This window comes from Scleropages formosus, chromosome 24 (assembly GCF_900964775.1).
Source record: "Scleropages formosus chromosome 24, fSclFor1.1, whole genome shotgun sequence".
Lineage (NCBI taxonomy): Eukaryota > Metazoa > Chordata > Actinopteri > Osteoglossiformes > Osteoglossidae > Scleropages > Scleropages formosus.
In genome coordinates, this window is record NC_041829.1 from 9168900 (window position 1) to 9194824 (window position 25925).

The 25925-nt window shown below is 48.6% G+C and overlaps 1 protein-coding gene across 1 annotated transcript; it reads right to left on the bottom strand.

Moving 5' to 3' along the window:
* Positions 1–1836: 1836 nt before the first annotated feature.
* trib3 (tribbles pseudokinase 3) lies at positions 1837–8624 on the bottom strand. The gene is made up of 4 exons (XM_018755984.2): positions 7784–8624; positions 6280–6573; positions 5030–5322; positions 1837–3246 (listed from the first exon to the last, which is right to left on the bottom strand). Exons 2-4 carry the CDS (start codon positions 6571–6573, stop codon positions 2781–2783), a joined length of 1053 nt encoding a protein of 350 aa, XP_018611500.1. The 5' UTR covers positions 7784–8624; the 3' UTR covers positions 1837–2780.
* Between the last annotated feature and the right edge of the window lie 17301 nt (positions 8625–25925).

Consider the following 25925-nt stretch of genomic DNA (forward strand, 5'->3'; position numbering starts at 1 on the left):
ATGTGTCATTTTGGAAACTGGGGCATTAATGAGACTCTTAAAGTTATTATGGCAAAGTTTATTGCCTTAATTAAGAGGTCTGATGGAGCCAGAATACGGATCAATAAAAGCATCACCCCAACAGGTCTAAGACCCTTCATGTAGAGGTACTACTGTTTTTTCGTTTGTCTTTCGATTGATGATTGACGAATTTTTATCAGCGTCTTAACTGTAAATTTGATCATATTTCTTGAATGTGCACAGACTGAGTCAGTGTAGGAACAAAGTGAAATTCCTGTCTGCGGTGCGATCTCTGGGAGGAGAGGAAGAGGAGGATGTTCACGCTCTGCCACGAGAGACGGAATGAAATTGTATGAAATCCCGTCGAGTGCGATTAGAGCCGAGTCCCTCGGTGTGCCTCCTTGCCTGGTCGGGAATGTGGGCTCGCCTCTGGCCGTTGAGAATTTTAATAGACGCGATTATATAAAGAGAAGTTTCGGATGGTTATTTTCTGGTTCTTTCTTGTAATGTTGCACTCGGGATGTCATGTTTTCATTTTCAGTATCTATTACTGGCCTCTGGTTTGCATTAGTCAGTGTCTGTTCCTATCGGACTAAAATCTGTTCTCAGGTTTTTCCGAAAAATTTAAATGACATGAGATCATCATTTGAATCTCCCCTTTAATAGGAATGATTATTTCTTATCGTGTAGATTTTTTGTTACGCTACTCAACATGACATTTGGAATATAAACAAACTAATGACTGATGATTGTTCTTTACACTTTACGGAGCTTCCCAACACGTCATAGTGATCTGAGGTTTGTAAAGACAAGTTACGTTTTCCAATTTAGAAAGTTGAATTGGTTTGCTGGTTAACTGTTTTAAAATAGTTTTGCAGCTGCATCTTTAATTATAGCCATTTTCCATTATTCAGGTTGATAGTGGCATGATGGTTATCTGTTATCATACTTTCCACTGAAGGCAGCTGGTCACTCATGAAATACATTTTCATACGAAGACTGTACATCGTGGCGTTTTATGCATTTGTGTGTATGGAAAGAACACGTGTATTACTTTGTAGAACTTTGTGGGTAGAAGCTAATGATTATTATTCCAACGCCCAAATTAGCTGGCTTCATTTCAGATTTATGGAGGAAATCCCAACTAAAGGGAAAGTAATTTTTATTTACTTTTACAGACACATATCAAAAATTAAAGGTTGCTTCAGTATCGAATCGGTTTGTGTTTATTGAAAAGGGCAAGAATTCGTTGCATGATAATGTCTTTAATAATCTGGCAGCAAGACAAGAATGAACCCATTTTCTGTCATTTTGTTTTTTTTTTTTTTATTTTTTATTTATTATCAACAACAAAAATACACTTATTTTTTCCAATGTACTTTAAGTACATCCTCCCTCTAAAATCAATGTAAAACCCATGTAGTGTGCATTCCCTCTGCATAATGACACGTATCTATTTACAGGTTCACAAAACAGGCTGTGGTTTCGGGTGAGAACAGTAAGCTGGGGGTGGGTGGGTGGGGGGGGAGGGGGGTCACAGGGCGTTAAGCGTGTTTCACTTCTGACTTTGTAATGCCTTGCGCTTTTTTCAGCTCCACACACTTAACACCACCACAAAACAGGATTTCATATAGGTACAAGTTCACCGAAAAGTTCTCGTCCAAACCCCGCGGCGCGGCAGCGGCCGACGGTCAGGGTCAAGCGGGAGTCGTCAGGCTCGAGTCGTTGCTCAACCGTTCTGGGAAGCGGGATAACATGCACACAAGGACACGGCACACATTCTTTATAAACAAGGAGCCCTGCGTCTGAGGAGGAGGTTTCATGTTTTTTTTTGTGTTTTTTTTTTTTTTCCCCAAAGTTACAGGCAGGATATGAACGCGCCGCCTGCTGCGATGAAAACTGAGTCTGTTCGCCTAGATGCGCATGCTGCGACCGAGCAAAGCTACACATCACTCTTTGGTTGAAGTAAGCACCCCATATTTGGTTCTGCTGACATCCGGTGAGGATAAATATGGAACGGAGAGAGAAAAAAAAAAAAAAAAACACACAACAGGAAGGCACTTAGAGGGATCCGTTTCAGAATTTCACTGCAAAACTATGCAAACGACAGTACAAAAAAAGGCACAAATCTTTTTGTGCATCAAGTATTCCAGGATTAGTTCAAGTTCGAGGTATCTCGCGCTGGCCACTTCAGACCTGTACAACTTCTTGGCATTGGATCAGTCCGTTTGTGGTTTGTTTGCAATGGAAAATGGTACAAAAAAAGGGGAAAATACTGGTAACGAAGCAGATGAGCAGCATGGGAGACACGGGGGAGGTGCGCTGCTCGATTTGGAAAAGGTTTAAAATGGACTAATGCAAATCACGCGGGGAACGACCTCCAGAACTGTCAGCCCGCCGAGTCCATCTGACTTCTTTCTTCAGAGAACTGCAACTTGAAAAAACGGGGGCTTAAAACGCATTAAGTGGGGGGACCATTAAACAGCAAAAATGCCTCTGAAAAGAATTGTGCCCCTTTGTGTTCCTAATGCTTCTCACTTCACTGGCTGGTGCAGTCGTGTACGAGTGCTAAGTCGTCCCATCTGACATCTGATTTCCTTCCAGGACACCTTGGACGCAAGGTTTCGCGTCATTCCCTCCAATGCCAAAACTTGCTATGTGCTCCCAACCCATCTCGGGGTGGCGCCCTGCTCACTGCACATGGGATGGAGGTGGGAGGTGGTGGGTGCATCATTCGGGCACTCGCTTGAGGAAAGTTACCCTTTACTCCTGCCTCTAGGCTACAAAAGGTCCTCGCTGTCATTTCCGCCGAAGTCCGGGACAACTTGGTCCGTGTGGCTCCTGGGCGCCAGGTGGGTGTCAGTGGGCGCCATGCCGCCGGAGCTGAGCCAGGGGTGAAGCAGAATCTCGGCCGCTTCGAGTCGTTCGGACGGCGTCCTGCGCAGCATGCAACGCACCAGGCACTTAGCCCGTGGGGACAGCGAGTCCGGCACCGTAAACACGCCCCGGCGAATCTTCCCAAAGAGCGCGGCGGGCTCGGCGTCCTGGAAGGGATAGCGTCCCACCAGCATGGTGTACAGCACCACGCCGAGGCTCCACACATCGGCCGCTTTGCCCGAGTACGAGTGCCGCGAGTTCAGGATCTCGGGTCCCACGTAGGCCGGGCAGCCGTGCTTGTCCGTCAGCGAGTCGTCCTCCCCTTTGAGGATGCAGGAGTCCTCCAGGTCCTGCAGCACTAGCTTGGTCCTTAGAAGGAGATGATCAGAGAACGGTCAGTTGGGTCTCAGCGCATCGGAATAAACTCAATACCCCGTCACCCCGCTTCATTTCCTGAACCACGACCTCATCCTTCTTGGTGCAGCCTAAACACCGGCAACCATTTCCATCCATCCATCCATCATCGGTAACATCTCGTCCAAGTCACGGTGGCCCAGAGTCTATCCCAGAAGCACAGTGTGAGAAACAGGTACACCGTGGATAGGGCCCCAGTCGAATAACACTACTACAGGCAATTCAGTCGCCAGTTCACCTGAAACACATGTTTTTGGTCTGTGGGAGGAAACCAACATAACCATAGGGAGAGCGTGCCAACTCCGCACCAACTAAGCTGGAATTTGAACCCACAGCTTCACCGTGCCGTCATACAGAAAATACAGCAACTGGAGTATTTGATGGCACAACTGAGCGTTCCGAAGGGCGCTGCAGTCTCAATATTATTAGTGAGATGACTGTTGAGCTTTAAAAGGATGACTACGCAAACGCTCCATCTCGATGACAGCTTATTTTGAGAAATACGGTGTGAATCGTACATCGTATATAAACGTTGACTGTTGCGGCGAGTTTGTTCTTGAGAACTTTGACTATGTAAGTGTAGGTATGACGTGAGCGACTGTATCGCATCAGTTGAAAATACAGATCTGGGAGGCACAGCAGCAACACTTAACCCGGTATGATTTCAGCTCCCCTCTGCCCTGGTGTGATGCTAGCAGAGGGTTTTGAGCGTTTCGGTTTGCGCTGTGGCTGTAGCTCGGCAGGGGGATGCCTCGAAACGCGGCTCTCCTGGAGCGATGACTCAAACCCGAATGGAAATACACCTTCGCCTACACTTGGCCCTCCTGTTTTTATTCACATATATATATATATTTTTTTCCTCCCTCTTGCTGTGTGGCTTGACATTTCTTTTAAATTATCAATGGAATATATATAGCAGCCAACCAGTAAAAGATTCACAGAAAAACTTTTCTTGAAGTGAATGCAAGTCACTTTGTGACTTGCGGCCGGGGTCTCAAGTTCAGCTGCCCCACGCGAGATCCAGAATCAAAGGAAGGTACTGAAAGAGGTAATATATATCAGAATTCACATTTGCTGTAACTAATCTTTCTAACTTTGCTTTCTCTATAAGGAATCTACATTATCACTTATCAAACTCATTCATAATTACAAGGTCACTCTTTTCCACAAACCATTTCTATCATAAACCGCGTTGCATTACTGCCGGTTCATACTTTGTTTCAAGCCTGCGGACCTACGATGTCATCATCGTTACCATTATGAGTTCTACCAGAGAAAGGAAACTATTAGTAATATGAATATACACATTTTACAAATACAGTGTAAAAGTGATACAAGGCATCCCCACATTCTTATATTAACAGAGTAAACTGAATAAGATACTGTAGGAGACAACTTAAAATTTTTAGTCACCGAGAACTCTGGGTTCTCCCTAGATTACAAAAGACATAGATTTTTAGATATGTGTCAGTTCAATAGTATGCCCTATGGTATGCATGGTGCCCCTTACAGCCCATGCTTCTCTGGACGGATGGATGGATGGATGGATGGATGGATGATCATAGGATCACAGGTCTCATTTAACACAAAGGACGCTTACATGGTAACCCCCGTAAACATGACAGGCAGTCAAATTTTTGAGTGGAGTCGCCTCCACCCTGAAAGTGTACACATGTGCAGGGACGGACACGTGCCTTGAAGGCACAGCGAGACAGGCACAGACAGAAGGGGAACCAACCTCTGTTGGTCGGCGAAGACGAACTTGCGCAGTTTGAGGTCGCGCAGGACGACCCCACGCTCGTGGCAGTGTGCCACAGCACGTGCCATCTGGCCGAAGAGGTGCGCCGCCTCGTCCTCCGCCAGGCGTTTGCACGTACGCACGTACGAGTGCATGTCGCCGTAGTTTCGCTCGAAGAAGACGTAGGCACTGCGCTCTCCTGTCACAACCTCAGCGATGTGGCTCACGTTGTCATGTGGCTGCAGGCGGGCGTAAGGGGCGATCAGCTGCTGGTATTTGCTCATGGAGAACACCTGTGCATCCCAGGGGACAATGGTAAAGAGAGCTGAGTTATGGCACTCACTTAGACATCCTTCCACCCGGTTGTACACCTGGACATTTTACAGGACTACTCATGACCCAAAGTACCATCTTAAGGCTTCAGCAGCAGGACACCTGCTCACATGTGAACCAGCCGCATTGCGGAAGTGACCGTAACTGTAGAGTCTGTATAATATGTTTTAAATGTTAAGGATCTGAAAGAACTTGCATCTTGTCAAATTCCATGTATCTGTTAATCTACTTGGCTAATGGAGTGTCCATCTATTCATCTACCTATCTATCTGTTTATCTATCTAAAGTCCAAGTCCTTAACCGCTACACTACCCGCTGCCCTGTTTGGAATTCTCCTATGCTTTTCCCATGCATTTTTTTAAAAATAGGAACCTTATTAACACCTTAGTACGATCTTATCCTGTGTGTGTTGAGTGGTGAACGCTTCCTACCATCTACTGTACTATTCACTGCATGCTATTTGCATTACGGTGATAGTAACAGGTACAGATAATGGCCGGCTATACTCAGAAGTTGTAAATCTGAGTTACGAGAAATAAAAACCCAACTAAGAGGAAGTGTGGAAAGGATGCTAAGCTTTTAGCAGATGAGATAACCAGATAATCACCCCAACAAAGACCTGTGAAATCTTCTAGCTCTTTTATGAATCATACTTCTGCATATTCTGGTTAAAATAAAAATTATGACCCGCTGGAGACAATGAAGATGCTTCGCTAAATGCTTGTGCAGCAGGGTAAGCTGGCACTGTGACCAGCCGGTTACTGGGAGACAGAGAGCAGCAGGACAAGACTTCTTTTATTTTTCTTTTCTTTATCAGTGATTTCAAGCTGAGCAACAGCCACTAGGAAGCGCGTCTGTATGGGACAGCTCACTGGGGTCTAATCTCCAGTTGGAATGGTCCTACAGGCCTCATTTACCTTGCACGTGTACTCCTTCTCCGTAACACTGTGAACTGCTCTGTGAGTGTGAGTGCCCTCGGTCATCTCCAGCAGGATGTAGGGTCCGATGCGGGATGCGCAAGGTTGCTCGGGCCCTCCGGCGCTTAGGCTCTGTGTCCGAAGACGGAGGCACGGGGCGAGGCCCGGTGAGGGCGGCTGGCTCAGCCGGGGGCGCTTGCGCTTTGGTGCATCGCCGTCCAAGGGCTCCTCGAAGTCAACCCGCTTGAGCCGCAGGGGGAGGGTGTAAGGGCCACTCTGCATGTTCACACTCATCTGCAAAGAGAGCCGTGGCTGTCAGCACCCCAGCAAATCTACTTCCCTTCATCATCATCATCATCATCATTATTGATATTATACATTTACAGACAAAAAGACAATATGCTTATAGAGATTTATCAGTTTATAGAGCTGGGTAATTTCTGTTGTATCAATTCACGGTAAGTGCATTGCTCAAGAGTGCAACATGAGGAAGAGGGATTTGAACCCAGGACCTTGCGCCCGGTGCTCCATTAAAAGGTACAAACGGTGCAGTTTCACAAAGAGATCCCGTATGAAACTTGAAACTTAAACTCGCACCCCTGTCTGGTGGGATTGCTCCGGGATGGAGCGCGAGAACTTGCAAAAGTTTACATCATTCACGAGGTAGGCGCTCATCAGGCTGCGCGCGGACAACGCGTGCACCCCTCGGCGGGTGACGTCATCGGCCAAAGCGGGGCCCAGCCGCGCGGCTGCACCGGCGCGCGCGCCTCCTCCTCCTCAAACAATGGGACCGTGCCCGTGCACGAGCGCCGGGACCCGAAACTCGTGCAAAACTCATTTATCGCTTAAATAATGCGCGTCGGGATGAGACGCTGTTGGAATTCGTGCAAATGACAGAAAGAAAAGCAGGAGCTGACAAATAGAGGATGAGCGTGTCGGGAAAGATGGAAAAGGACGGGAACGGATCCATGAGGTGAGTCAGTGGGTGAAGCGGAGCTGTGAGTAACAAAGGAGGAGCCGCGAGCGGAAGGTGATTCACGAGCACCATTGTGTCCAGTGCACAGGCACAGGGACAGGGAGCGCGCGCGCGCACACGCACACACACACGCGCGCGCGCGCACAAACCGGCCTGGCACGGTGATGTGATCTCTAATACCACAGATCGGGTTACATGACCGGCGTCGGTGGTCATGATCATCACCACGCAGGGCTGAGCAGCGTGTGTTCAAAACGCTCCCCTGCCCTGCAGCGCGGACACTGTTCTACTGGAACCATCGCGCAATCAGTGGGCGCTTTGGGTAACGGTCGTCACACACTGCCGGAGTCGCGCTGCACTTATGAACGCGCTCATCATCACGTGCCGTATAACACGGGTTCGAGCGCACCGCTCCATCCCGGTTTCCAAGCCCCCAGCCCAACCGAGATGCTTCCCAGCAGAACCCAAAACACGCGTGGAGCCGTGTGCGTGCATGCACGCGCACGCGTACACGCACCCATGTCCTACCTCGTCCGGAGAAGACAAAGGCTCCCGACCCAAACAGCGCAGACACCCCTGTGGGGGGGGGAAGGAGAGCGGGGGGGGGGGGCAGCTCCAGAGGGTCCCTCCTGTCCTCGATCAGCAGCGCACCATCCCCACAGACAAAGCCGAGCACAACTCCGGGTCGATGAGTCCAGTTAGAGCGCAGCAAAGGAAAACTGCAACAAAAGTATCCGGCGAGTGACGTTTCAGTGGAGGTCTCGCGCTCGCCAACACTTCAAAGGTCCCCCCAGAAAAGTGAATAAAAACTGCGGGTGGACGGGGAGCCACGTGATAGATGACTTGGAAAGAGGTAAAGTGGGATTAAAAGGGGGTAGAGTCCAGGTAAAAGCTGCACAAAGCCTGCGATCCGGCAGGCAGGGTGTCCCGAGCCGCACGCGTCGCGCTCCGCTTTGTGCGCGATTTGCGCCCTCCCTTGTCCCGCTTCTACGAGCGTCTCCGCAGTCCGCAGAAACTGCTCTTGTGGCAGGAATCCGCTTCGATGGAGCTCGGGAACGAGCTGCTGTCGCTCCACCGTCGATCCGGAGAACCGCGCGTTATCTGACTGTAGTAACTGGAAAATGCCAGAAAATCCGCTGCTTATTGCCCCGCGAGGCGTTTAAATGCCCGAAATGTCCCGTCCCGAGAAAGTGAATTAGAAAGCCCGGTACTGGGTTCGATCCAGTGCCTTCGAGGTGTGTGATCTCCGGCGGACAAGCTCTCCCAGTGTGACTCGCACCCTGTTCCGGGCAGCCCGTCTGCGTCGATCTCTTCGGGAGCTCGAGCCTCTACTAGTAGCCCGTCCTTCCTCTCCGACGGCACTTTCAGAGTCGGTGATGCTGAACCGGCCGCGATTGCGACATCCAAGCTCCGCCCCTGCCTGTCTGATGACATCGGTGAGTCGCACGGGGGGAGAAGGGGGGGGGGGGCGACCCAACAACCTTATGGGTCTGCAGTGCGCGGCTGGAAATTGGCGGCGTTGCTGGGAGCTCCTCTCTCGTCCGTTCCAGAAGTGTAACCCCCCCGGTCTCCCGTGGCGGGATTCGCAGAAGCACAAACGTGCGCTGTAATGCCACAAAGAAAAAGCCCGGGCGAAACCGAAAGTGCGCGCTGCGCATGCCCGACGCTGTCACACAGTCCCTATTCTTATTAACGGCGCAAGTTTGCTCCAGAAAAAAAAAGAAAAGACTGAACAGGTGGGTTATATAACAAGTCCTAGTAGGCTTTTATCAGCCTGTATCATATATTAATGACATTTATTAATTATTTTGGCTGATGTCTGACAGAAATTGTGATTTTATCAGTTCAGAATACTGAAGGTACTACAGCAAGGGCGGGATCCGAACTAACAACCTTCGAGATCGAGTTTAAGAAGAGTCCACTTGCACACATTGGGGGGGGGGGGGGGGACCAGCGGTTTGACTGACACACACAAATGCATGACTCAATAGCCACTATGGTGTTGCGCCGCTGAGTGATTACAGCGCGCTCCTGCGATGCGCGTTCACGGAGGAGACGCGCAGGGAGCGGGAAGGGAGTGTGAGCGGCTGCTGTGTGTTCGCACACAACAGATGTGTTTCCATGGGAAGGGAGCGTCCCGCAGGTTACACAACCTAGCGCGAGGCACCGCTGGAACGCGCTTCTGTTCTGTTGCGTCATGTTTCCCTTTCTTGCCCGACACTAATCGATCGCAGGTAGATGCACAGCGCGAGCTGGACTCTTTTTACATTTGTCTTGGACAAAGGAGTCAGCTTTATTTAAAAAAAAAAAAAAAAATTGTACTAAAAATAATTTGAAGAACTGGCACCTTTGTCCATGGAATTTGATCAGGAATTCAAACCCAAGACCTTCTATTAGATGACAGCTGTAACCACTATGCCACCTGCTACCTTGTATTATACATAAGTTGGCCTTATGCAAATAGATTTCTTTTATTAAACTCTTTGTAGTGCAGCCTGTAAAAGGAGCGTAAGATGTGGAAATAGGTTGGGATGCATGAAGTCATCATGAGTTTGGAGATTAGGATGACCGTTTCACGTGGTCAGGGTGCAGAACTGAGGCCTAGGCATGTTTGACACTCACTCGTTCGCCTGCTACTGTGTGTGTGTGAGTGTGAGAGAGCAAGAGAGAGAATAGGGTTACACAATTATTACATTTTGGAGTGCAAAAAGTGCTGATGATACTTTCAAGAGGCTTTCACAACGTTGCATAAGAAAGGCAACTGTTTATTTAAATTTCAGCTCTGTATCCTTATGCTTAACAAATAAATAGTTTAGATAGCAGGTGGAGCTGATCTTCCAGTAGGGTTTATGTGGAAATGGTGTAATTGTGCGTTTTACTGTGCTTGGACTGTAAAATGTTATTCTGAAGGCAAGATTTCATTACATGATATACAGTGTGCTCTGTCAAATTCCTGGCCATAGAAAGATTTTGCAACCTACAGTTTATAAAATAAAGGCAAAAAGTAATTATGTACTCTAAACATTAAAAATAAATACTTAATATTTCTCTCTTCTGAACTTTGTGTAGCCAGTCCACACACCCCCCTCCCCATCATCTGCACTTTTCCATTACATTTAAATCATTTAAAATTTTTCTCCAGTATATTTTTTGACAAATAACATGAGGAAATATTAATATAATGAAACATCTCAGTCAAAAATTGTTTAACCATAAAGTAACTTGACAGCTTGAGCCTTTTTTGGAGCTGGTGTTGTGGCAGTTAATGACATTTACTTACAGTCCATCCATCCATGATCCAATGTTACATATCCATGTGTGGCAAAAGTATGTGAACCTCAAGGATTATCAGTTCATTTGAAGGGGAAATTAGAGTCAGATGTTTCAATAAATGGGATGACAATCAGGTGTGAGTGGGGGAGGCCCTGCCTTATTTAAAACAGAAATCTTTGGCTTCGCCATCAAAGCGTGATCTTCACAACACAGGTCTGTGGAAGTGTGTCATGGCTTGAACAAAGGGGATTTCTGGGGACCTAAGAAAAAGAGTTGGTGATGTTCACCAGGCTGTGAAAGGTTACGTAACCCTTTCTAAATTTGGACTCCACTAGTCCACTGTCAGGCAGGTCATGTATAAACAGAGGAAATTCAATACCATTGTTGCCCTCCTCAAGAATGGTCGACCAACAAAGATCACACCTGGAGCAAGGTGTGTAATAGTCTGGGAGGTCACAAAGAATCCCAGGGTAACTTCTAAGGAACAGAAGGCCTCTCTTGCATTGGCTGATGTCAGTATTCATGAGTCCATCAGAAGAACACTGAACAACAATGGTATCCATGGCAGGGTTGCAAGGAGAAAGCCACTACTCTCCAAAAAGAACATTGCTGCCTGTCTACAGTTTGCTAAAGACCACATGGATAAGCTAGAAGGCTATTGGAAGAATGTTCTGTGGGTGGAAGAGACCAAAATAAAATTTCTTGGCTTGAATGAGAAACTTTATGTTTGGCAAAAGGCAAACACTGCATTCCAGCATATGAAAGTCATCCAATCTGTGAAACATGGTGGTGGCAGTATCATGGTTTGGGCCTGAATTGCTATCAAAGAAAGTCAGTGTTTTGAAATGGCTAAGTCAAAGTCCTCACCTTAATCTTACAGAAATGTCAAAGGACCTGAAGCGGGCACTTCGTGTGAGGAAACCCAGCAACATCCCTGAGCTGAAGCTGTTGAGTAAGTGGGAATGGGCTGCCGATGTACAGGACTGAGCAGCAGTTACTGGAAACGTTTTGTTGCAGTTATGGCTGCATAAGGGGATCACACCCGTTATTAAAAGCAATGGTTGACATATTTTTGGTACACACAGATATGTGACATTGGATCATTTTCCTCAACAAATTAAGTATAATGTTTTGTGTCTCATTTGTTTAACTGGGTTCTCTTCGTCTAGTTTTAGGACCTGCATGAAAATCTGATCACGTTTTAGGTCATTATGTGGAAATAGAGAGAATTCTAAAGGGTTCACAAACTGTCAAGCACCACTGTATATCCTGAAGGCTGCCGGTTCAAGCCCCTCTCTGAACAGTTGCTGTAATACCCTTAATCAAGTTATTTGTCCTGATTTACTATATGAAAAATATCCGGCTAGGTAAATGGGTCAAGTGTTGTAACTCCCTGTCCGCTCAGCAAAAAAATGTAATCTTTTAAGATTGGACCTTGGCTGTTTTCGGATCTGAGGTGAGGTAGTGTTACTCCCCCATATGATGGCTTTTCATCCAGGATCCCAGCTGAGACAGTTCCATGCCACATGCTGCCCCTTGAAGGCACAGCGATGACGCAGGGAACGTTAGCTTCACTGACGAGTTAAATTACGTTCTAAAATGTTAAACACGGGATATTTAGCCAAATGGAACATTTCGCAATTCCTTCTCTATAGCGTGTGAATATTGTGTGTCCGTCCGGTTGCTGTTCACGGAGCTGTTTATGTTTGCCTGTTTGTTTGTTGGTGATTTAGCGAGTTTGACGTCAGCTCAGACCGAGGCCCGACACAGCTGGATGGACCAGCTCGGGGCCCGGAGTTTGACGTCAGAGCCTCGCATGGCTTCAGGGACGGTTTCAGTCGCTCTTTGTTGGGAAATAGTGTCATTCTGTCAAGAATGCACACGTAAGGAGTGCTGTGTGTGAAGGCTGCAACCCGACTGGGGCCGAACGCTTTGCGGGACGGCCAGCCCAGAGCCAGAATCCCGCATCCTCCCTCGTCTAGGTCAGCGGACAGGCACACTCGGCGGAACTAGGCGAGCCCGTAGGCCCCGTCAGAGCCGCGTTCGCTCAGACACACAGGCGCCGTGCCAATAAGTGCACCGCTGTGCTATATTTAGACCAAAGTGGATTATGGTTATGAAACATGTAGTCGCCCAGTTATTCCTGTTGGTGCTCAGGCAGTAGACACTGTAATGGCTTTCAACATGATGGTTTTATTGCTGAAGGCACCTCACTAAGAGATGGGCATATTGAATCAGCTGGAGAATTTGTGTACATTTTTCATGTGGTTAAAATACTTATTGTCTTATATATTTCGGTAGTATTATTATTTATTCACGTAGTTGAGTTTTCTCCAAAGCTTCTTGAAATACACACACACACATTTCCAGAACCGCTTGTCCCATACGGGGTCGCGGGGAACCGGAGCCTACCCGGTAACACTGGGCGTAAGGCCGGAGGGGGAGGGGACACACCCAGGACGGGACGCCAGTCCGTCGCAAGGCACCCCAAGCGGGACTCGAACCCAAGACCCACCGGAGAGCAGGACCCGGTCCAACCCACTGCGCCACCGCGCCCCAATACTAAAATATTTAAATGTTTTATTATGGCGGCTGTGGTGACACAGCGAGTTCAGCCGGTGTCCGCTGTGTGGCGGGGCTTGGGTTCGAGCCCTGCGGGGGGGTTGCCTTGCGACAGACTGGCGTCCCGTCCTCGGTGTGCCCCCTCCCCCTTCAGCCTTGCGCCCTGTGTTGGCGTGTGAGGCTCCTGCTCACCTCGACCCCACTTGGGATGAGCGGTTGTTGATGATGGATAAACTGATTGTTTTTATTCTGAAGTATGTATTATATATGTTTCTATCTGTTATGAATTTTGTGTAATTGAAGACCATGATGTGTTCTTAACCGTTTTTGTCTAAATGAATTATGTGGCATTCAAGACAGTGACAATAAGCAGTCATCTCCCTTTGACACACACACACACACACACACACACACACACACACACACTCGAGATAATTAGCTGAACACTGATATCTGTACTGCTCTCTTCGCTATCTGTTTCTGAAAGATTGTCCCCGGGACTCCCTGCATGTTTTTCAGATGATAAAGGAAAAAAAACAGAAAAAATCAACATAGTGGGTCTAACCGGAATAGTGACGACAAACCAGTTTCGCTTTCATAAACGGCAAAATAACATAAATGTGGTTAAACTTCTCAGCACCCCCCCCCGAGGATCTTCAAAGCTGATGCCTCCTGCGAGGTCTTTCATGCTCGGCTTCGGGCTCTCATGCCTGCGCGGCGGAAAAGCCTAGCGCGCTAACCAGCTAACGTGCTAACTCACACACACTTCAAAGGAGCGCTTTATCGCTGCATCCTCACATGTTCGCGCTGCCTTTGGCGCCGTGGTCCCGGCGACCCAGCGAGGTGTGGGGAGTTACGCCTCGGAGGCAGACGCCGCGTGGGAAGGCCTGCTTTTTTTTTTTTTTTTAAGAAAAACACACACTCATGCGGTCTCGAGAGAAGCCGAATACACATAATTCTCCCCAGACTGTGGGTTGACCGGTTTAGGATGGAAACGCTTACCGTACCGCGCTCAGCCCTGCCGCTCTGCACACCCTCTTCAACTCACCGTTTTCTGGTGCTTTTAACCAAAACAGAAGAACCCCCAAAAAAACCTGTTAGCGCTTAGCATCTGCGTGCTCAGTTTCCCCTCGTGTTCGAACCAATATGGAAAGAGTTTCCTCATCTGATAGCTGATCAAGCGCTCATGCACAATGTTTGCTTATGAATCATCGCTTTTTTTTTTTTTTTTTTTTGTCACCACTGTAAATATCACAAACACTGAGTGAATTGTCATCTCTTCCTTCACTTACACGCAGGGCCTCGGTGCCGCGCTGCGCCGCCGCCAGGTAGGCTACTTGCCGTTAGCGGCGTAGCACGAAGCTACGGCCCTCGCGAGGGTCACCTCCAGGTGCGAGGGTCGCCTCCAGGTGCGAGGGTCACCTCCAGGGGAAGGAAGTGCCCAAAGGCGCAGCATCCCTTACGTGCATGAAAGGCCCAAGAGCGCAGGATGTGTCCTCATTAGCCCGGGCCGCTGTTGATGCTTCCGCGACCTTTCCCCGTGGCCTCGCTGCGATTAAGAACACGCGCAGTCGCAAACATGGAATCGTCCCAGCCGGCCTACTTCGGGCAGAGCAGCGGATTAAACGCGTCGAGCTGACGGGATTAGCGTGGTCCGAGGAAGTTCGGACTCGCCGACGTTGTGTCGCCCGGCTGTTCTGTTAGCGCCGGCTTTGAGGCCAGTAGTTCCCGCTCCACTTAAGGCTTTCATTAATGGGATGTATGATTGCAATAAACCTAATGGCCTCGATCGTACAGAGTCCCTATAATTGCTCCGGTGGGAGATCTGAGGGTGGGGGGGAGTAGCTACCACAGCCTGTTGAGACCCAGCCAAAAGAGGGCTATGGATATATTTCTGTGATTTCTAGGATGTTTTTCAAACCCCACCACACAAACACGTGGAAATGTTTAGAAGCATCGACTGTCCCGTGTACGACGCATTGTAGCATGTACACTTTGGGAGACGCATCTTTAAGTGTATGTCCTCTCCAGTGGACAAAAAAAGAGCTGCTGGCTCTCATGAAGCAAAGTAGTTACAGGTGTAACAATTGTTCAGCGTCTCCGTCACGGTTCTTACCATGACTCAGGGCAAGAAGTTACATATACATGGGTCACGTGACCTGCGAGATTAATAACCTCTAAAGAATGTTGAGATGACCACATAAACATCCACGGGGGGGGGGGTTCGGTGGAGTGGTCACGCAAGGAAAGGAGGCCAGAACTTTATCAGTACGCTGGTAATCCATTCATGCAGTCCGCTGCCTTGGGGGGGGGTAAAATTTGGCCTGGGCTGTTAGCTGGCAGATTAATGAGATGAGGTCCTTGCTGAGGGCTTTCAAAAGGGAATCAGCTGGGTCGTTTCCCAAGGCCGCTGTGAGCAAGAGCCAGTTGAACGCACGGCGCCTCCTGGCCCGTTGCGTCATGGCACTTTGTGCAACCGCTGCACTAATCACAACATCAGAGGGAGCATTTCGGTGGCGGAAAGGGAGGGGGGAGCTTCGATAAAATGCCATCGGACTTCATTCATCCTCCGTCTGGCCCTTCCCCCAACGGCGCATGCGGGGATTGGGTGGGGGGGCAATCAGATTGTGAAACTGTGGATTCCAGGGACGCTTTGGCCCCTTCTGGGTAAACAAGTTGCTGTGGCAGAATTCAGTGTTTGGCAATCACGAGGACTCTGGCTTTTATTTATTTTATTTATTTATTTTTTTAACAAGGGTTTCGGGGCCTTCTGGGACGCTGTCAGTTTACCGGGATTGAACGGCAAAGCCTTGCGATCCAGTGTTTCGGGCCTCACGCGTATCCAGGTGGCAAGTTTCGTTTTGTGGAGAGCGATCTGGCCCCACGCTGCGATACCGTGCTGCAGAAACGACGATCGCGACGTGCCGTGGCGCGGGACGCCGATCGCGTGTGCGTTTACTTCTCTACTGCATGCATTTAGTTATTTTACTGCATATGTTTAAAAAAATTCTTATTTTTAATGTATTTTTTTAATGCAAGCTATACCTGTTGATACCGGCATGTATAGTCAGTTGTGCTGGTAAAGCACACTTGATTGAAAGCGATCGCCACGCCAACGAAGGAAACAAAACAAGCAAACTGGCCCGTGAGATGTGGATGGGCTGCTTGTGCTTGACTGACACCCAGAGCGAAACTCCCTGACCTTAAACATATAGCGCTGCTAGACGACCTGCCCTTTCGGTACCTCCCCCGTTTGAGTCAGCCGGCAAATTGCTCTTCTCTCGACGGTTTCGGGTGTCAAGAGGATCCCTTCCTTCTCTGCTCTTCTCTGCTGTTCTGGACACAACGTTGAGCGCGGCCCGGCAACAGGAAGCGCGTGTCCTACTTTCTCACGGCTTCTTTGTCTCCTTCCTGCGCTCTCATTAGCGCCCCCCCTCCACCCGCTGGGTTCTCAGACACACATCCTCTCCCCCCCGCCCTTTTGTCACGCTTCCAAATGCCATGGTCATGACTGTAAGGACAGAAAAGCACATTAGGAAGGAGACTCGCTCAGTCATGCGGACCCTATGGTGTGCCGACGACGGGGGCTGCGCACTGCATTGACCTTTGTGGTTGTAGTTACAGATCAACCGTAAAATATTTTTCAACCAGAATATGTCACACCCAACGCTTCATGCTTATGCTTTATGCTTAGCATACTTTTTTTCTTCTTTTTTTGGATACCGTTTGCAAGTCAACATTTTCTGGAATTGGTGGATTCCGTTACATCTAAAATGCATCCGCTAATTCCCTCAAACCGTACATTTAAAAAAATAAAGAAAAAAAAAAAAACACGCACGATATGAGTGGGATTCCTTTCCAAGCAACAGCACCAAGTTCCCGTAAAGATGAGCAAATCCTGACATCATCAAGTGACCATTGTTTCTGGTGCTTTTCGTGCTTTTCTTTGTCTTTGTGATGTTGTGCGCTGTCACACGTCTCTGGACTCTTACTAATGCGATTGATCACTTAATGTGAGTCGGGTGCGACCAATCGTCTCGGCGTACACACGTGTTCTGTTCCATTTCACATACTTCACGGAGAATGAAGGCCTTTTTCTTGTGTTGGTCCCTCGGTGTGTAACCGAGGCACATTTATGTCCAGGCAGGAAGCATCTGGCATTGAAATCTTTTTGCTGGTCATAGACGGGTCTGACCAATCGAGAGATACCAGGGCTTCCGAGTTTCTTAATTTCATCCGCAGGGCTTTTTGAGTCTCCCCACTTCTGCAAAAACAAATGCAGAGGAAGGTTTTCTCAAGAATGAGTAACGAGAGGTGATGTCACACCTTTGAGGGCCTTGCCTTTTCACTTGACTTGTGCTCTTCCAACGCAACGACGCCAACAGCTTTGGGGACCGAATGGTTAAATTTAAATGCTGCGCTCATAGCTCTTTGAAAGATATGCACACACGCATCATCTGAACCGCTTGTCCCATATAGGGTCGCAGGGAGCCGGAGCCTAACCCGGAAATACAGGGCGCAAGGGACACACCCAGGACGGGACGCCAGTCCATCGCAAGGCACCCCAAGCAGGACTTGAACCCCCGACCCACCAGAGAGCAGGACCCGGTCCAACCCACTGCGCCACCGCGCCCCCCGGAGAAAGGTATGCAATGAAATAGAATAAAAGAATTACAACTGGAGAAAAAACTGCAAAACCGCCCCTTCGTTGCTTACGCGTGGTTTAGCTGTGGTCGTGACCGAGACCTTCTGCAATGTTCACAGCCATTCAGCGAGTGTTCAGGATCTGTATGTGTAAGGCTCTGTTTATATTTATATGTCTATATGTTTATCCTGGCTTGGTGCTTTGTGAAATGCAGGCCATATGGAGTGAAACCCAATGCCTGGCGTCACATTGTGTAACCGGTTCTGAGCTGGCAGCGAGAGTCGGCTATGAATGCAGGGCAGAAATTCCATGTGCATTCGGTAGTTCCCACAATGCGCCGTTTCTCAACGCTGTTGCTTAACAGATGATTTAATCCCAAGTGACTTTGCTCTTTACCCATTTTGTTTATTTATCCGATGCTTTCCGCCAAAGCGGCTTTCAGCGTGAGGTTTGTAAACTAAGCCATTTACAGCGATTTACAAGCTGTCATACCTGCAACCTTTGGGTTCGAAGGCAGCAGCCCTAACCACTACACTACTAGCTGTCTCTAATAATTGAGCAATTTTTGCTGTATCATTTCAAAGTATCTTACAGCAGGAGGTGGGATCCAAACCCAGGCTCTTTAAGCAGAGGTTGATTGCTCTAACCACTATACTATAAACTTTTTATCAATTTGTAAAGCTCAGTGTAATACTGGAGAAGTTCAGCGTATACACCTTCCCCGGAGGTACAGTACATGGGGCTACCAGGGATTTGAACCAATCTACTACCTGGTGTCCTTTGATAACAAGGAGTTTCCAGGTTGCACTTTGTTCTAAATGGTTCAGAGCTTTTCTACCGGTGCAGTCTGGGAAAATAAGTATCAGCGCAAAGGGGTTTGGGATGCCATTTGTATTTTTAAAGATCAAACTTACCGACTAATACAAATAAAAGTGTTTGTGTTAATTTATCTTTTATTTACTTTTTTCCACACAACATGCAGTGGCAGGTTTATAGACTAAGCTACGTAGAGTCGTTTACCAGTTTCTACAGCTGAATAATTTTTTATTGTATCATTATAGCATAAGTCAGGTAAGTAAGAATTATAACTTATTATTATTTAATTCTGAGCACAATTTAGCTGTCAGAGACTTATGCATTTTCTAGCCGTGCTTAAGAAAGAAATAAAGAGTGAAAGGAAGAAAGAGCTAAATATCTGTAGACTGTGTTGGAGTATTTGGGGGGGTTCACGTTTCCCTTCTTTAGTTACTTCTTTATCAGTAAATGTGAGAGGTTTTATTGTGAGAAGTAGGACACAGCTGGACAAAGATGAGCTTCAGATGCTTCCTTTCCACCTCTCAGCCCAGTTTCTGGGAACTGGTCTTTGAAACTTGCTTTTGAAAACTTAACACGATAAGCGACTCAAGGACGTGCGGCGTAAAGGAGCTCTTGTAGCACGGGGATATTTTCTGTTTGCCAGGGACGGGGGAATCACAGCTGTCCAGCCAATCCAGGCAGGAAGTGTTGAGTGTTTCTGTCCTCATGAGGACATGTTGCACTCAAAACCATTGAGTTTAAATTTGAGTGTAAACCAAAGCCAAACTAGGTCATCAGTGTTCAATTCAACTCATTTTAATTTTGTATATAGAGTAATAGAGCATATACAGTTGACACATTATTGACAATAAGAAGAAAGAAAGCAAAGAAAAATAAAGAAGGCAATTTGCTAATGTGCTAATCTGAAATACTGGTCGCTGAAGAGAGGAAAACAAAAGGCTCCCAGATGAAGGAAGTGGGAGAAAAATAAACCTCCGGAGGTCCAGGTACCAGTGGCTGCTTTACCATGAAATACTACATCCTTGTGTCTAACTGACATTTGTCCACCTCTATTAAGGGAGTGGGGGAGTGTGCAGTCGAGGGTCATGTGAGTGTGGCACTGATGAAGGTCTTTGAATCCACTGTTCAGTGATGCTAAAGGTGAATTAATGATGTTACAGCTCAAGGATTAAGGGTGGATCATTAAGGAAGGATGATTGGGTTGGGGGGGCACGGTGGGTTGGACCAGGTCCTGCTCTCTGGTGGGTCTGGGGTTCAAGTCCCGCTTGGGGTGCCTTGCGACGGACTGGCGTCCCGTCCTGGGTGTGTCCCCTCCTCCTCCGGCCTTACGCCCTGAGTTGCCGGGTAGGCTCCGGTTTCCTGCGACCCCGTATGGGACAAGTGGGTCAGAAAGTGTGTGTGTGTGTGTGTGTGTGTGTGATTGGGTTAATTAGCTAATAACTATGCAAAGCAGCTAACAGTCTCACCAGTAGGGACAGCTAGAGGTTTAAACCACTGGGTTATTGCATTAAATAATACATTTGAGGAGCTTGACACAACAACCTTCAGGTTATAAGTCTATACTCTTAGCCTCCGGGCAGCTTGCTGCCGAACTGTGGCATTTAAACAGTAAGTGATGGTCAGTTTCTAGAACCAGGCCTTATTTTGACATTTCCGAAATCTCATTTTCTTCTAAATTCCACCGTTAACTCAAAGCAGGGGCAATTCCATTTTTATAATGAGAAAAATAATTTCTGATGAAAGCAGAAACTGCACGCGGTGCAGATATTGCGTGTTGAGCAACTCGACGTCTACGGCGGAACGCTGAAGACAACACGTTACCTAATATTGCAACTTCTGCATTCTGCAGCATTTCAGTATTTTGTTTTGTTCTGAAGAAAGGTCTGGAGAATGGCACCTAGCAAACATATTTGCAATCGAGGCCCGAAATCACTTGATTCAGCACTTTCTTCCAGATGTTTCCCAACGAAATACCCCGGGTTGCTTTGAAAAGAGGGTGGCGCAACGGCAATGGCCTACAGTGCTCTTCCATCAGATCACGTGGCTTCCAAACATGGGGTTATAGAGAAGAGTTATTGTTATAACTCATGTGTTTAAAAACTAAGTACATGTAATGGTTGGCAATGTATTTTCTCATATACATACTGTGTGTGTGTGTGTATATATTTATATATACATACATATATATATCTATATATATATATATCTCAGGATACAGCAAAAGGCATTTATGGAACTTGAACCATAACCCTAAAGATTATATCATTTAATAATCTTTAGGATTATGGTTCAAGTCTCATAAAGGCCTTTTGCTGTACCCGGGTCGTAACCCTGCCATCGTTTTGGCGGATTGATATGTGGAAAAAACGGGTGTCTAACGGCTCTGCCACTGAATTGTGCTGATCGGCGGTGCTACAGCAGAGGGTGAGAACTGAACCTGGTTCCTTGGCGCGTAAGGCAGCAGCTCTAACCACTAGACTACCTGCTGCCCCAGTTATGTGCTAAATTACTCCAATTCATTGCTCTAATTGTTTCACCGGTTAAGAAAGTAACCAGTGCAACGTACTATGTGACTGTGCACCACTCAGAATAGATGTTAAAATACTGAAAGAAGTTTTAATGGTCCTGCAACACCTCTAATCCTTAGGATCAGGGCACTGAGTGATTTGTTCCATCAACAGCTAAAATATGGCAAAGCAAGTAAGGTCAGACGGAATAAAGTACCCAGCGGCACGGGGAGTTTCTAGAGCCACGCATTTGAATATATGTCATCGCATAACTGCGTCTCGCCTCGTATCACCTCATCGTACCGTGACGGAGCCCACCGCGCTGCGCAGCACCGAAGCAAACCCTGTGACCTGGGAATCGTCTCATGGATTGGTGGCCTGGTGCTTCAGCGCCGCGCTTCTCGGGCCATTGAAAAAGTGAGTAAAACCGTGGTTTACCGCTGGAATTGTGCTTATCTAGTAAATCGCGGTAGCGCGGCTTGCCGTGTAGGCCGAGAGCCTCCGAAGGCCCCCGTGGGGTGACTGAAATGTCAGGGGTGGCGTTCGGGCCTCGTCTGGTCAGCGCTGCTGAGTACGCCGTTCTGCGCAAGCTAGTGAAACTAAGCACGGTATTTGTGCAGTACTCATACAGTATTTGTATGGTATTTTCAGAGGTAGAGGGCGATGCTGAAATCAACGCTTACGCACTTGAGTCAGCTCTATTGCTCTTTGAATCACGCACCTTTCGTAACGTGTGTTAAGCAATCGCAGGCCGGCGTCTGACTCAGCTGTGGTTTGGCATTAAGGCCGCGGGCCGGCTGATAGGAAAACGTTGCGCCGTGATCGCACATGCGAAAAAAATAAAAGAATAAGTAGAATTGGGGGGGGGCTTGATTCGTTTGACCGGAGAGCCTGATGTTTAACTCTTTGGGGAAGCGTAGCCCCCGGTGCCGTGAGCTCAGAAACAGCGGGGTTTCACAACCGCCCCCAGCCCCCTCCCTGTGACCGGCAGCCTTCGGCGGTTCCTCGATCCCACGTCTCCCTTGTCTCAAACCGTGGAGTTCACCTCCTCTCTGCTGCCGGGCCGCATTCCCAGCCCCCCCCCCTTCTGTGTGCCCCACTCCGTGAGAACACGGGTGCGGATGTCCCGCGGCTGCCATGTGATTATTAGGCTGCGCTGCTAGAGGGAGGCCAGCCAGTGGCCCCCCAGTAGGCGAGCGCCCTGGTCTGTTATTAGTAAGGCACACAGCTGACTCTCCCGCCTCCCTCAGCGATGGGCAGGGGTTCGGGAGAGCAGGAAATAAGCTGGCACTCTGAGCAGGAGTTGTGCTAATTACTGTACATTGTAATTACTTCATTTATCAGACACTTTTCTCCAAGGAGATTTCCAATGAACTCCATGTAGTGTTATGAGCCTAAACACCTTATTCACCAAGGTGACTTACACTGCTAGATACACTACTTACGCTGGGTCACTCATCCATACATCAGCGGAACACACACACACACACTCTCTCTCTGTGTCACTCACACACTATGGGTGAACATGAACAGCATGTCTTTGGACTGTGGGAGGAAACCAGAGCACCTGGAGGAAATCCCCACAGACACAGGGAGAACAGGCAAATTCTACATAGACTGAGCAGGGATCGAACCTACATCCTCTCACACCCCCCAGGCGCTGTGAGACAACAGCCCTACTAGCTGTGCCGCCATATCACGTTGCCACCCTTTCAGCACTCAGTCCAGGACCAGTTGCAGTGTGCACCATCAGCAAGAGTTTCAGATGCTGCAAAAGTCCCAGGAGGAACCCTGCCGTTATACCCTGGAGAACTTAGCCCGACCAGCACCAGTGAAAGCATGTATAAACTGCACATTTATATATGTAATTTTTTCTCATTACCTTCAGTTTTTCTCCATAGCAAGGTAATTTCATGGGTGTCAGATCTGCGTAAGTGTCCTGAATATGGGCACTGCAGCACTAGGGGTTTCAAACCCAAGTCCTTCAATTGCAAGGTGATGGCTCTAACCGCCGCGCCCCCTGCTGCCCCTGCATAACAGAATCGTGTTCGCCGCGATACCTGGTGACAAGTGGACTATGAACGGGAGATTCAGAGGTCCACGCACAAGACACTTTTCTTCCAGTTTTAGCCATGGGCCACGTTACCACATTTACCGTACTTGCATTTACCGGTAGCAGCGGTACTCACCTGCACCCGCTAACAGCAGAGATAACAACGTGCGGAGGCAGGTGCAGAAAGCAGCCACACGAAAGCGGTGATGTTTTGACGTGTCGCTCGATGGACAGATGCTCTTATGTAGAACATTGCAGAGATGGAGAAAATGCAAAGGTACACAGGAAGAGTCCAGTCATAACCGTACCGCGGTGGAGGCAGGCTGACACGCTGATGCTGCTTATTTCACCGTGGTATCTGCAATGTAGCATCGCAATATGGCAAGTTCCCCACGGTCTGCAAATTATGGTATAACGTATAATGTTCTGAGGCCTTATTATGTTATTAGTATCTTTTTTGCTAAGTTCATGGATCCTATCTATCTATCTATCTATCTATCTATCTGTTCATGGTGTTCATGGCAACGTCCAGCTTTCAGTGGCTATATTTACCCCGATTTACTCATTTACACTGAGGGTAAGCACGTTATCAATGCAGTAGATATGAATTGCCATAAGGTGTCATTATTAAAATGCGAGTAATCTGATACAGGCGATGCTGTTTTGATCAGCTCCGCTGCGGCGTATCGTCATTTTGTTTTCGCCAGACGAAACTGTAGGGAGCGTTGGGCGCTGAGCCCATCAGGGATGTTTCTGCCCGGGAACGCTCGTCTTCCCGACCGCGTGACCGGTCCGGACTCGCCGTGCTGCTGCTTTGATTGGCACCCCCTCCCCGTGGCCTTGCGCAACGGCGAGCGTGCGTGACAACGCTTCGGTGTCGCAGCGTGGCGTCGCGGCGCGAGGGCAGCCCCCAGCCGTGCGTTTGCGCCCCGGGTCAGAGCTCTGGAACTTCTGCTGGTCCTTCTCCACGGTTCGCCTCCCTTCGCTTCCTCTGCTCTCTGTGTGAATTACGAGGCTGCGGGGGCAGCGGGAGCTCTGTGTGTGACTTCAGCCGTAATTGTCACCTGATGCGCTAATTGTTCGGGGCCGTCTGGTACGCCCTGTCTGGTGAACGGGGGGGGTGTGTCCATGCAGAAGAAGTTGTCGTCATCTGTGGAACAGGCACTTGCTTCTAAGCAAAAAAAAAAAAAAAATCCCAATTTTTTAATCATTCTGCAATATCATACTTGCATTATAATGAGGTGACTTATTTGGATAAATAGATTTTAGAGTGGGTGCAGAATGTCTTGACGACCCCCCCAATACACGACTGCCGCGATTTACTGCGTTAGTCAAAAGTTACATTGCGGGGATTTTCGTGCTACGTTAACAAAACATTTCTATGGGCTCTGATCACTTTTATTACACAAGTAAATAAATGCAAAACTGGGAAATCCGGTTACTGGGAGGCGTTCACCTCCGTAGCAGTTACTGTCACGGAGGAGCGCAGCCTCAGTCGCAGCCATCAGATTTCGAATCGTGCGCTACAGGGAATCCAGCTGCGTGCATTCTGTGCAGCCATTGTGAGCACACACTGTTCCTCATGCTTTGCGTCATTACGGTTGAATGCTGTCATTTGTGAGTGCGGTCTGAAATTATGCATTATGATGACCTCACTAATTAAGTACATTCATTCATTCATCCATTCATTCATTCATCCATTCAGGTGGCGTGGCGGGTTTGGCCAAAGCCTGCTGTCTGGCCGGTGTGGGGTTCGAGCCTTCCTTGGGGTGCCTTGTGCTGGGCTGGCGTCCCGTCCTGGGAGCGTCCCCTCCCCCGTCGGCCTTGCACTCTGTGTTGCCGGGTAACGCTCCGGCTCGCCGTGACCCCGCTTGGGGCAAGCAGCTGTTGACAACAACAATTCATTCATTTACTCATTCTTTGGCAGTGACCACTTTTCCAGTTCTGGATCGCGGTGGTTCGGATCCCATCCCAGGAAGTATAAGTACATCTGAAGACAAAGCGTTGGAAGTCCTTAGGTCTCTAGTTCAAATCCAGCTTAAAGGAGGGTGACTTTCATGAGTCAAATCCCCCTCCTGCTGTAGTCCATGCGTCACATGTAACGGCGGCTCCCTTCCCCGAAACCCTCGACTCAGCAAACAACGGAAACGAGGGCGGCACGCGTTTGAGAATGCCGTCAAAGGTCCCGCAGGATGGCGCAGGGGATGGTAAAGGCCAAGCGGTGTGGGGGAAGGAAAGGGGAACGCCGCAGGGCGGCCCCGAGGAAGACGCCCGGCACGAGCGCTTTCAGCACGACGGCCGGTTGCGCGAATCCGCTCGGCGCAAGCGTGTCGTGATCCAGCTTGCAGCCGAAGCGTTCGGCGCGCTCGCTCGCTTCCTGTCCCCCGCACAGCTGGGGTCAGCAGCCAGGATGCGATTCTGTGGGCCGCGTCCCACCCGAGCGAGAATTTCCTCCCAGAGCAGCCAGGGTTTACCGCGGGGAGGGGGGGGCTAATCACAGCTCGCGGCTTGCGGTTCGTTTCCTGTTTCTGGTCACGTGACTTAACCACTCGGGGGTTCCGAGGACGGGAGAGCGGACCGCAGCCCCCCCCACCTGTCAGTGTGGCAGCCTGGAGAAGAGGGAAGGGTGAGTCGTTCGTAAAGCGCTCAGAAAAAGAGAAGCAAAGCGTTTGTTTTAAAAAGTGCCGAGAAAGGAGAGCGGAGGGAAAACGCGAGCGCCTGGACTCAGCTTTCAAGGGCCGCATGGGAGTGGACAGGGGGACAAAGGAATGTGGCTTATCTTGGCTGCTGTGGCGTCCCACAATAGTAGGACCC